This window comes from Podarcis gaigeae (genome assembly GCF_964106915.1).
Source record: "Podarcis gaigeae genome assembly, chromosome: 12".
Classification (NCBI taxonomy): domain Eukaryota; kingdom Metazoa; phylum Chordata; class Lepidosauria; order Squamata; family Lacertidae; genus Podarcis; species Podarcis gaigeae.
The window spans coordinates 12,522,022-12,535,314 of record NC_139688.1 but is presented as its reverse complement, the minus strand read 5'-3'; the positions used below and the strand labels follow the sequence as shown (position 1 = coordinate 12,535,314).

Genomic DNA, 13,293 nt, shown 5'->3' with positions numbered 1-13,293 from the left:
TATCCTGCAGTTGCACTTGGTATTCCCCCATGGGCACTTACACAGTGGCAAAAAAGGAGGGGAATGCAATCACCAAGAAAAGAAAGCATGAAAGAGGATACAGATTTGCATAAAATTTATATGGATCTGGAACCCCTTGAATCGCACACTGCTCAGAGATTGGGGTGACGTGCAAAAATCTATAGCCACCCTTTGCACACCCTGCAGTCTGCATTACTACCACAAAACCTCTCTTGAAGGTCAACAAACCTTCAAGGTCTCTCTCCCTTGCACCAATACCAAGCTGGAGGCCTGAAGTATCTGCCAACCAGGCTGTGCTTCTAATTTAAATGATTTCTACAGTGCATTGCAAACAAACAAACATCTGCAGCTGACTCCGCAGGTGATTATAGACCTTTGCTCTCCCCTCTTTGGAAGTTGCTTTGGTTTTTGTGCTAAAAACTCAAAGGATGCTGCTGCGAAAACAGAAGTTAGATCAGACTGTACAGATGCAGTACTAATGTTTATTTCAGCTTCAAAAACCAGGCTTAATCTATCCTTTCATGTTATGTCTCAGCTTGCAAACCTTCCAGCTAAATTCACTAAGTAGATTATGCTACTACATCAGTGCTGATTGATTTGAATATATTTTTGTTCCACCATACCATCAGGAGTCAACAGTTCAGCATAATACCTTGAAGAAAGTTTACCCAATGGCGGATTTACAAAAGCAAAAAAAGATTAGTCTGAATACCAACGAACTCCTGCATTTTAAACAGAAAAACTCCTTAAATCTGCTTCTGGATTTACAAACGAAATGGGAGGTGGGTGGGTGGAAGGAAGGGAGATAGTCTGATTAATACCAGAATGTGTTTTCTTTACTGTGACAAAAGCACTCGTGCTCCAAGAAAGATGAAAAACCAACTTCCGTCTATTTGGGGTTTGCCATCTGTCTCAGTGCCTTGCTGTGTCACCAAGGTGGTAATGCTGGGACCATAATCTGCAAATTCTAATATGCATATGCAAAGCAACCTTATCCAGAAAAGAAAGCTGGGATCTTGCAAGCATATATTTACCACCTGCCCCTGCAAAAAAAGGAGCTTGACTTTGCTTTTGAAGGCGGAAGCTTGAAAAATAATATTTGCATCCTACGTGGGAGAAAAGCATAAAGCGGATCATGAACCAAGGCAATCAGCCACGTTTGGCTGGTTGCAAGCCCTTGGTCTGCTAGCGTAAGGCGATGCAAACTGTCTCCAGGAACAACAAGAACACAACGGGTGCCTCTGATGGTGCTGTTGCTGCTGTCTACTTCATCTCAGGATAGTCATTGATGATATGGCACCGCAATGCTGGCACAGACGGGGAGAAGATTGAACATATGTTCACAACCCACCTCGCTGCAGCCACTTGCTAAAGCGATAGCAGGGCAAAAGAGTAACAACACAAGAGTGCAAATTCACAGGGACTGCCAGATCAAGAGAGCAAAAGTAAGGAAGGCAATAAAAGGACTGCTAGATTCAGGGGAGCTGCAGAATGGCAAATCACTGCAGGGTTTGTGGCACACGGTCACATGCGCTGCCCACATTTAAAGAACTCTTAACCCACTTTAGCAGTTGTGGCTTCTGCCAAAAAATCCTGGGAACTGTAGTCAAGGGAGCTGAGAGTTGTTAGGGAAACCCTCACAGAGCTATTAATTCCCAACATACATGACAAACTACAGCTCCCAGGGTTTTGGGCAGGGGGCAGGGGGAGGGAAAGCCATGACTGACATGAGAGTGCATTAAATGTAGGCTGTGGGTATGATCTTTGATGCCATATTTCCCCATCACGTGAATAAATATCTCCTTTCATGCATTATACACATCACGGGGTCCCCACATGCAACATTCCAGCTTCCATTCTACGCATAAAGACATGCACCTCTTCAGTGGTGATGCTCATTTGCACTCACCCCATTTTAACCACAAATACAAACTTCCAAACTGGACCGAGTTAAGGAGCAACTGATTCCTCCTGTTTCCAGCTGCAGCTGGCTGCGTGGCATGCTGGTTGGGAGCTCTGAGTGACTACCCACTTTGTTCCCCATCTTTGGTGCTTCCCTGCTGCTAAGTTCTCTGTTCTCACTTTGTGATCTCAGCCAATGGAGGGCAAGCATAACGATGTCGTGATGCTATTTAGCCAATCGGATTCAGTTACCTAGTTTCATCACTGAGGGCCCTGGAAGCAGATGCCCTCAAAGGGCGGGAACGTGTTCCCGCATTTCTAAAACGTTCTGCGGCTTTCCACAACGTGTTGTGAGGATCAATGAAACTACCCATTCAGCACAGTGTGCGGAGACAAGGAAGGCATGGGGAGGCATGGCTGTGAGGCAGTTGCATAGGGTTACATCCAGTGCCAGCCCTACTTAGGGTAGACCCACTGAAATGAATGAACATGACTAGCTTAGTATCATTAATTTCATTGGGTGCCTCTCCATTATCAGTCTCTACAGCCACAGCACGCACTGCAACCTTCCAACAATTTGACCTCACCCCCAAAGATGAACTCCTTCATTGTCTCCTGAGGCAGACAGATGATAAAAACAACAACGCTGAGTAGGACTCCGCTAAATACAACCCATTATTCCTAAAAGCATAGTGCAACAGGACAAGAAACCTTTCCCCGAGGCAACCAGGTGATGAACTGTGACTTTTGGAGATGTGAGGAATGACTGAACGGTCCATGCAGAACAGCACTGGAAGGTAGGGATCATTTTCTAGTTGCCTCGGCAACACAGTTGTGTCTTCCTATCCTTTTGGCCCTATGTTTTCTCACCACTTTGTATGCTTTGAAAGACTGCTGAAAGGTGGCTTCTTATTGTATGGGTGTGGGGGGAAGGTTTTCTAAAAAGCCCCCTCGCCCTGTCGATTCAGCCCTAGGGCAGACCAGGGTGAAAAACCTTTATGACTGGATTCTCCTAGATATACAAAGCAGGCCTGAAGCTGGATGGATGGGGAGCAATATAGCTGGAAGGGTGAAATGACCTTGTGTTTGGGTGATTCAAGGAGATTTGAAAGCACTGTCTCCAACGCTTGCTCTGCAATGGCCTTTTCCCAAACGCAAGACCTCTGCTGATGCTGCAGTCATCATTTAATGAAAGCATACGTCCACATTCACTCTAAATGTCACAGGTGTTCCAAAGGAAGAGAAGAGAGGTAGCCCGAAGACTTGAGTGATGCCTTGCTTTAATTAAACACGGATCACATCTGAAAAGAAGAGGGACCTGTTTCTCCAACTTTCATTTAAGCAGCATTAAAAGTGGGATGGCGACCTTTTCCACAGCTAACTTTTAGTGACATCCCCGCTTCAGATCAGGATCTGCAAGCTGCATTTTAACCTTCCCCAACCCGGTGCTCTCCAGATATCATTGGCCCACAACTCTGTTAATCTGTGATCGCTGCCCGTGGCTGATGGGAGTTGTAGTCCAATGACATCTGAAGGCAAGTGGGTTAGGGAAGGAGACTGCATTGGATCCCAGTGCCATTTTGCTATCTCAGCAGATGAATGTGGCTTCACTATGCCAATTCCTCATAAAGGGCTGGCTTGAAAGTCAATGACAGTTAAAAGAACATTTTGAGCATTCCAGTAATGGAATAAAAATAGGCGTCAGCAACACTGTCCTCTTAGCCTCTGCCCTCTAAGCTTGCTATCACTATAATTTCTCTCAATCAGCAGTTTTCCAGGGGCAGGATACAGTCTCAGAGGACATTTAGTTATCCACCAAGTAAACTTTCTGATGCAGATAACTGTAGGGACAGGTTTGTAAAGCTAGCCTGCTGCAGTGGGCAGGAACATGGAGCAAGGAATCCTTGCTTATTTGCGAAGCTCACTGCAGGATGCTAGGCCAATGATCATATCTCAGGTTAACCTACCAAACAGTGATGCCATGAGGAGAAAGTGGAATAACTCTATGAGCACTTTAGAGTAAGGGTGGGATATAAATTGGATATAATATAATATTCGTATTTGCCATCTTTCCCCCATCTTTTTCTCCTTTCATCCACTTACTCTCAATTTTTTCAGGCTTTGAAGGGAATGATTGCATCATTCCAAATGAAGCACTGTGTTACTTCAAAGCCCATGAGAGAAAGAGTGGTGTCTGGGAGAGGCATGCATCTAAATAAAAAAGCAATTAGCTTTTAAATAGTGGCTGCCAAAACTGTATTCACAATTAACATCTTGCAGCACCTCATCAGTCACACTGGCCAACTGTAGTACCCAAAAGCTTACCAGGAAAAGGTCAGTTTATTATTAGATTCTTCACACATTTTTCAATATAAATGTCAAAATCTTTTTGATATCAAAGTAAGTGTCACTCAGCAGAACCCTTTGCCACTGGAGGTTTATGGACAAGATCCAAATACTCTAAGGAAGGACACCATGCGTACCTAGTGCTAATCAGACAGAAGGGGCACAGAATATTCAGAATTGTAATGAGGGACCAGAGTGGAATGATATTTCTAGATTGATGTGTCATGAAGCCCCTAAGTAGAATTCAAGGGTGTCCAGGAAACTCTGCCTTTCACAGAAAACTACAGCTTTTGCTTGGGATCATTCATTAAATACCCCCCACTCTCTGTCAACAGACAGGTCCACTGCAAACACTCAAGGGTCGGCAGTGCTTTTAAAACTTCCCATCCTACCTTCATACAGCCAGTCGCTGAGTCCATTGAAAATAACCTTGTCTTTCCCAGTGGAGACCACGCGGATGGCCTGCTTCCCCACATGGGCACAGTAGTAGATGTTGTTCTCAAAGATAAATATCTGCACAGAAACATAAGAGAGAACCAATAGGTTATTATGATCCAACAAATAAAACTCAACTGTGATCACGAGTACAGTACACTCATGGAAATAAGGGGAGCCACTTTTTGTGTTGCTATGAGGTCTCCCCCATCCCTGTCTGAGTTCCACAATAGAGGAAGTTCTGCCTTGTACCATCACTGACGCCCCACTGCGATGGAGAAGGCTGCCCCTAGGGAAATCTGCTCCCTGAGCAACTCTTTGAAGCAAAGTGTTACCCACATTATAACGCACCCTTTTCTGAATCAAAACTAGAGATGCGGTTTGAGGAAGGGGTTTTTCCTTAGTGGCAGAAAATGTACTTTGCATGCAGAAATTCGTGGTTCAGTTCTGGCACCTCTGATTTACCAGAAATGATAATCATTTAGTAAGCAATGGGAAAGGCAAAAGTTCGTATGTTTTTCATGCAGAAATTTCCAGGATAAGTCCGCAGCATCTTCAAGAGAAAGGATCTCAGGCTGCAAAAGAACTCCACTTCACAAGCAGTGCCGATGTACGTATAAGCTAAACAAGCTATAGCTTAGGGCCCCACTCTCTTGGGCCCCCCCAAAAAAATTAAAGAAAAAAACCTGGATGTACATTTCCAAAATATAAGATTAAAAACAAATAAAATAAAACCTACATACAGCAACAGTGTTTTGTGTTGTGTAGGCTCCTATGATGTAAGTAATGGCCCCGCCTGCTAGCCTGCTCCCTAAAATATCACTGGTTCGCTCATTTCTATATACAGTGGTGCCTTGGTTCTCAAACTTAATCTGTTCCAGAAGTCTGTCCCAAAACCAAAGCGTTCCAAAACCAAGGCACGCTTTCCCATTGAAAGTAATTTGTTGTTGACAAAGGACAGCTGGACATATAAAGGGCCCTATTATCTTCAGTAGCTTAGAGAACAGTTTATCAAACCAAGGCCTGCAGGTCGGATACGGCCCACTGGGCTCGTTAATCCGGCCCACAAACCTTGCAGACCCTGCTGCCCACTCGGTCAGTCCCCACGCTAAACAGGCGTGGCGCAGAAGCTCTGCCGCATGGAGACTGACTTCTGCAATGTGGCACAGCTCCTGCAGCCAATCAAAAGCTGTGGATGCATCTGGGCGGGCAGTGACAGCTGTGGCATGAGTGGCATAGGCTTTTGGGAGGGGGGGTGCTTTCGGGAGGCAGTGGGTCCAGCCTCCCACAAGGCCTGAGGGACAGTGGACCGGCCCCCTTCTGAAAAAGTTTGCTGACCCCTGGCTTAGGGTCTCATCAAACATAAATCTGGCCCTGTTCACAAGCATCTTGCAGGATCAGACCAAGGCCCACCATCAGAAGAATTTTTGCAGCACATCTCCAGCTGTATAAATGGGTCTTTACCACAAGCGTCCTCTTATTAGGGTTCTAATCTTGTTTTAAATGTATCTGTTGTCTTTGTGTCTTTAATTATATTGAGGTAGTGGTTTAAAAGGTGATTAATAAATCAATGAAAATAAAAAGATTATTGTTATAGGTATTATTTGTTATAGATTGACTATGCCTATTCTGGTCATTTACTTCTATATAAGAAGGCCTGCAGCAAAAAATAAAATAAAAATAACAAAAACAGGATCTGATTAGCAATTAAGCCAGTCAGGATTCACCTGTTGGCTCACTTTTCTGTCCTCCTCTTTGACTAAATGCTGTGATTCCTAATACCAACAGTATGAATCAATGCAGTTGATTCTTGTTGCAGAAAATGTACACTCATTTTACAAATAATAAATTTGCAATACCTCTCCAATTTAAGGCTCCAGGGCTATATGCAATAAACAGGCACATCAACATCAAAACATTTAGATTTAAGGGTGCATCATGTATGACTTTCAGTAGGTGCTTAAGGTTTGGATACTGGACATAAAGTGAGGCATCTGTGCCAATTATAAAGCTGCAGTTCCCCACGTCATGCTTACAAAAGAGGCAAGAGAAGGAAATTAGATTTGTTTTTCACTCAGATTTCCTGTACTATAACAGTGTGAGTGTGTGCACACATTTCAACCAGAGAAGAGCTGGAATGATTCTCAAAGTGAAGAGAGATCCAAATTTAATTTCAGCAGCTGTTCCAGCAAGTTTGCCTAAGGCTAAAAAAATTACAGTGAAATTTTTAATTTTGTTTTTACGTATTTCAAATCTTTGGGGAGTTTTTTTTTTTTTTTTAAAGGCATTAAAAAGAGCTGTGTCCAATTGATGCTTGATGGGAGAAAATAAGCCACGGCATACATTAAATAATTTCCTCTTTCCTCTCTTTCAAACCCCATCTTCTTACCTAGATATTAAAAGTATGGTGAGGCACACAGAATAAAACCAGAGAAACGGGATAATGTAGTGTTTAGAGGGGCGGAACTGTAGCTCAGTAGTAGAGGACATCTTTTACCTGCAGAAGATGGCACAGTTAATCCCAACTATCTCCAATTAATAAGCTCAATTAGCACTTTCGGAGCCTGCTGGAGACATTCTTACTTAGACAAGTCTACCCAGATGGTTATAAAGTTTTAATTTGTTTTAGTCTATTATATAACGATTTCAACCTTACGTATGTATTTAATTATGGTTGTAATTTTGTTTAGTAATAGATTTGTCTTTTGTTGCAAACCATTTTGAGTTTTTTCTACAATCAAGTGGTATATAAATTTATTGGAATAAATAAATAAGTTTTGTTAAAAGCACTATCTAACCTAGCGCTACTAGGCTACTAGGAACCTCACCAAAATGCTGGAGAGGGTGCACCTCCACAGGCATATACCTCCACATGTGGTAGGAGTGCCCCAAAATCCAACTATTCTGGACAACAGCCATACGAGAAATATGTAAAATAACTAAGCAAGTATTAGACATCACCCCAGAACTGGCCCTACTAAACATCTTCCAAGACAACAATCCCCATTTACACCACAAAACACTCATAACCCACCTACTTTCAGCAGCCAGAAACACCATAACCAGACACTGGAGAGACCTGTCAGGAGTAAGCATGGACCAATGGTACCAAATAGTATGGGAAACAGCCCTACTAGAAAAATTAACCAATAAGCTGAAACTGACACGGGGACAAAGAGAAGAAGATGCCTTTACCCCGGTATGGCTACCATTTATCACATACACAGCCCAATAAGACAATGACAAGAATCCACCAACAGCATACAAATCAATATGGCTAACCTGAACACCCACCCATCCCACTCACACATGAAAACAAAGATCACCACAGCCAATCACAAACAAACAACCACACCCTAGGGCCTAGGTTTCCCAACCTTTTTTGGGCAAAGGCACACTTGTTTCATGAAAAAAATCTCGAGGCACACCACCATTAGAAAATGTTTAAAAAATTAACTCTGTGCCTATATTGACTATATGCCGCTTGGGGCGGCAGCCTGTTGCCCGAAGCACAGGGAGCCCTACGGAGGGCTCCCCGTGCTTCTGGCGAGTGTCTGCAACCCTGCGCGCCCGGCAGGAGCTCCTGCCAGGCGCGCAAGGCTTGGGGCGGCAGCTTGTTGCCCGAAGCACAGGGAGCCCTACGGAGGGCTCCCCGTGCTTCGGGCGAGTGTCTGCAACCCTGCGTGCCCGGCAGGAGCTCCTGCCAGGCGGCAAGGCTTGGGGCGGCAGCCTGTTGCCCGAAGCACAGGGAGCCCTACGGAGGGCTCCCCGTGCTTCGGGCGAGTGTCTGCAAGCCTTGCGCGCCCGGCAGGAGCTCCTGCCAGGCGCGCAAGGCTTGGGGCGGCAGCCTGTTGCCCGAAGCACAGGGAGCCCTACGGAGGGCTGCCCGTGCTTCGGGCGAGTGTCTGCAACCCTGCGCGCCCGGCAGGAGCTCCTGCCAGGCAGCAAGGCTTGGGGCGGCAGCCTGTTGCCCGAAGCACAGGGAGCCCTACGGAGGGCTTCCCGTGCTTCGGGCGAGTGTCTGCAACCCTGCGCGCCTGGCAGGAGCTCCTGCCAGGCGCGCAAGGCTTGGGGCGGCAGCCTGTTGCCCGAAGCACAGGGAGCCCTACGGAGGGCTCCCCGTGCTTCGGGCGAGTGTCTGCAACCCTGCGCGCCCGGCAGGATCTCCTGCCAGGCGCGCAAGGCTTGGGGCGGCAGCCTGTTGCCCGAAGCACAGGGAGCCCTACGGAGGGCTGCCCGTGCTTCGGGCGAGTGTCTGCAAGTCTTGCGCGCCCGGCAGGAGCTCCTGCCAGGCGCGCAAGGCTTGGGGCGGCAGCCTGTTGCCCGAAGCACAGGGAGCCCTACGGAGGGCTCCCCGTGCTTCGGGCGAGTGTCTGCAAGCCTTGCGCGCCGGGCAGGAGCTCCTGCCAGGCGCGCAAGGCTTGGGGCGGCAGCCTGTTGCCCGAAGCACAGGGAGCCCTACGGAGGGCTCCCCGTGCTTCGGGCAAGTGTCTGCAACCCTGCGCGCCCGGCAGGAGCTCCCGCTGGGCGCGCAAGGCTTGGGGCGGCAGCCTGTTGCCCGAAGCACGCGGAGCCCTCCGGAGGGTGCCCCGTGCTTCGGGCGAGTGTCTGCAAGCCTTGCGCACCCGGCAGGAGCTCCCGTCGGGCGCGCGAGGCTTGGGGCGGCTGCCTGTTGCTCTAAGCACATGGAGCCCGCCTCCCTCCCACGGCACACCAGGCAAAGTCTCGCGGCACACTAGTGTGCCGCGGAACACCAGTTGGGAAACACTGCCCTAGGCCGATCCCAATCTCTCTCACCACGAAAGAAACACAAATGAACAGCAGAGAACCGGCACGAGCAACGCTGACACCAAACCCTACATACATTAAGCAAAATAGAAACATTGCCACCCGACCCCCCCATCTTCCCCCCCTCCACCCCCCAATGTCTCAACAAATGAAACTGATTTGTAAAAATGTTACATGGAAAAAATACGAGAGACATTACACATACTTCTGTAAAACAAGAAAATCTTTACTTAAAAAAAAAAAAAGCATCTCTGGGGGGATAAAAGCACTATCTAACCTTAAGACCTTAGAGAGCTGCTTCCCATCAGAGTGGACAATACAAGGCTGGGTGAACAAACACTCTATCCATATATAAGGGAGTTTCCTATATTCCTTCTCAGAGTGTAGGATTAGAGTGAAGGCTGGAGCTGGATTGAAAATCCTCCTAAACCATGAAGCTCATTGGATGACCTTGGATCCACCATATCTCAGCCTACCCCACTGCACGGGGTTGTTGTGAGGATAAAAGCAGAGTGGGAAGACCATGCATGCTACTCGGAATTTTGATCAAGGGTGAGATTAAAATAATTGTAATTATTACAATTGTTATGGCCCAGTATACCTGAAGGAGCATCTCCACCCCCATCGTTCTGCTTGGATGCTGAGGTCCAGCGCTGAGGGCCTTCTGGCAGTTCCCTCACTGTGAGAAGCAAAGCTACAGGGAACCAGGGAGAGGACCTTCTCGGTAGTGGCGCCCGCCCTGTGGAACGCCCTCCCATCAGATGTCAAGGAGATCAACAACTATCTGATGTTTAGAAGACTTCTGAAGGCAGCCCTTTTTAGGGAAGTTTTAAATGACTGATGTTTTAATGTATTTTTAATCTTTTGTTGGAAGCTACCCAGAGTGGCAGGGGAAACCGAGCCAGATGGGCAGGGTATAAACAATAAATAAATTAATAATAATAATAATAATAATAATAATAATAATAATAATAATAATAAATTTTAAAATGGAAGCGATAATACGGCTTTGCATAACATCTGAACAAGTCCAGCATCTTTTAGGCAACCCATAAGGAAAATAAAGCAGCAATCAAGATGCCATGGGAAGCCGTAGCTGGAACATGTTTAAAAGCATTTAAACTTTTGATGTCTATCAACATAAATGGGTTTATATTCTTCAGGGTACCCATGACAAATACATTTTGAGATGTTTGAGATGCTCCTAACATTTTAACTGCTTTGATCATTTTGACATCAAAAAGGGGACAGACGTATCCCAAAATAGCTTTAATTCTTGGAACTGGCCAATATATTATATGAATTACAGGCAATATAACTTTTAAGAGGCATTTGGTTCTCATTATGTTATGCATGCTGAACAATAGTCCATTACTTCCTCTATTCCCCTCTAAAGAAAGATACGTTTTATGTGAAAACCCATGTCATCACCCAATACAGATGAGTCATTCAGATGCAGGCCTTGGCTGAATGAGGTCTAATCACAGATAAGAGGATCTCGTATGGCTGGGATAAAGTTTAAAGGGTACCACTGCTCTCTCCATCAAATCCCTGGGAGTATGGAATATGGAGCAACCCCATGCAAGGAAAAACAGGACAGCTAATGAAAAACAGATGTGGTCCATGAAACCAGTGGTTAACATTGTCAGGGCAACATCTTAAAACATGCGTTAGAGGAGGGATTGTCCAACCACCACCCGTGCCAACCAGCATGGCCAATGTTCAGGGTTGATGGGAGTTGTAGACCAGCATGTTGCCAGCCCCCCCTGTGAGGGGAAGGTAGAAAAAACCCCTCCAGGCTGCAGCAGAGTTTCAGCAGGAAGCAGACTGTTCCGATATGTAGCATTCCGAATTTCTTTACTTCTTTACGGTAAATTAAAACAACAAAGCATAGCTAGTGTGAGCTGAGTGCTTCACACACATGTCTCCTCTGCGTGAGAGCAGAAAGAACAAAGAGCGGAAGTTACAGAAGTTTACTTCCATTCTCGTACAGGAATGTAAACATGGATATCATGTTACAGCAGTGGGGAATGAAATTACTGACACAGCACCACCTGGATGGACCAAGGTTAGCCATCCCCAACTATTGTGGTGGTCTCCAGTAGGCGCTAATTGACCAGGAAAATAGCAGGAGAAGAAAGGGTTACTGCCCCTTCCCCAGAGCTGTGATCCCAATCACTTTATCAGCTCCCATCACCACTAGGGCTCCACTGAAATACAGTGGTACCTCAGGTTACAAACACTTTGGGTTACAGACTCCACTAACCCAGAAGTAGTACCTTGGGTTAAGAACTTTACCTCAGGATGAGAACAGAAATCGCGCGGTGGCAGCGGGAGGCCCTATTAGCTAAAGTGGTACCTCAGGTTCAGAATGGTTTCAGGTTAAGAACGGACCTCCAGAACGAATTAAGTTCATAACCAGAGGTACCACTGTAAAAGCAAGCTAAAGGAGAGACTGCAGAAGAGGTAGCTGGAACTTATTTGCAATTCCTGAATCTTCAAGACAGACACAAATAAAGCGATACCTTTATGACAGAAATCATAGCCCTTGCCGTGACAAACAGCTCCAGGGAGTTACCGGATCCCTATTGCCATGTGAGGAATTCAGTGTTAAGTCCCATTGAAATTAATCGACGTGACTAGCTCAAGGGTATTAATTTAAACGAGTCTACTCTGAGTAAAAATTAGTTGACCAGAACCCAAAGTGTTGGGAGTGTGTATCCATACACACATATCAGCAAAGAGATGTGTACCACTGTATCAAAAAAATTTAAATCTCATACAGCAACCTGATATAGCACAATATAATCGTTGGAAGATTTGGAGGGCTGATGGCATATTCACAGAGACACATTCAGTGACGATGCCAAAGAATGGGCATGTGCATAAGCTCTAAATGGGCTCATGCCATGAAAGGACAAAGCCTGGCAGAAGGATTTCCAGTTGGAGGAAATCAGTTTTAATACACAGCAACAGAAAGGAGATTCACGTATGTGGGTATCTGCCCTAGATGAAAGGGAGTCATCAAAGTTTGCAGTTCTAATAACACTTACATAGGAGTAAAAGCTATTCAGTTCACTGGGACTAGCAAGAAAACATGCTGAGGACTGCAGTGCAAGATACTACACACATATGCGAACATTTAAAATTAGATTCTATATGGAAAAGTAAAACAGAAGTCCAATTTCCCTATTATGGTGGCCATGTGCTATTCTTAAAAAAGAGATCTTCATGCCTGACTCTGCTCCTGGAAACTAGCAAATCAGGTTAGTGGAATTAGTAGTTTCAAGTCTTTCAAAACAGGCTCTGCAAGGTCACCATAATTGTGAAATGCTCCATAATTTGTATCAGGCAAAGCTGGTGCAGCCTGTGTCTTGTTCTGCACAATGTTTAGAGAATCTTCCTTTTCAGGGTTTCCCCTATAGATTTCACATATGAAAACCAACGGCATATTTGAAAGTACTAATGGCACAGTTGCAGGCTTCCCATCACCAGAAACTCTCAAAGCATATATGAGTGGCAAAGGAGGAAGAATACTAAATGAGAAACGTCCAGTTGCAGATGGTCACTCAGATATGCAGCCCCTTTCTCACATTCCTTAAGTGGTACAGTCCCATCAGAGCTACTCCACAGACCTTTCTGAAGGTGTAACTTACACAGAATCTTGCCACTGGAACCATCTAGGCCTGGACTGGAATAAAGCAAGAAATATTTCCCAGCAACACAACCTGAGGCTGGAGACCCCCTTCACACTCCCCAAACTGAAGGCAAGCAGAAGGAGATGTTGTATATTCACCCCAC

The 13,293-nt window shown here is 45.7% G+C and overlaps 1 protein-coding gene across 8 annotated transcripts in view; it reads right to left on the bottom strand.

Moving 5' to 3' along the window:
* Positions 1–13,293, bottom strand: part of DPP6 (dipeptidyl peptidase like 6) — a 513,612-nt gene that overhangs the window by 63,760 nt on the left and 436,559 nt on the right. For all 8 annotated transcript variants that reach the window (XR_014556579.1, XR_014556580.1, XR_014556581.1 and 5 more), the window contains exon 8: positions 4,662–4,782. Coding sequence is in view for 2 of the 8 variants with exons in the window: in XM_083704775.1 (XP_083560901.1) it covers positions 4,662–4,782 (121 nt within the window). In the remaining 6 variants the exon portion in view is untranslated. The remainder of the gene's footprint in view (positions 1–4,661; positions 4,783–13,293) is intronic.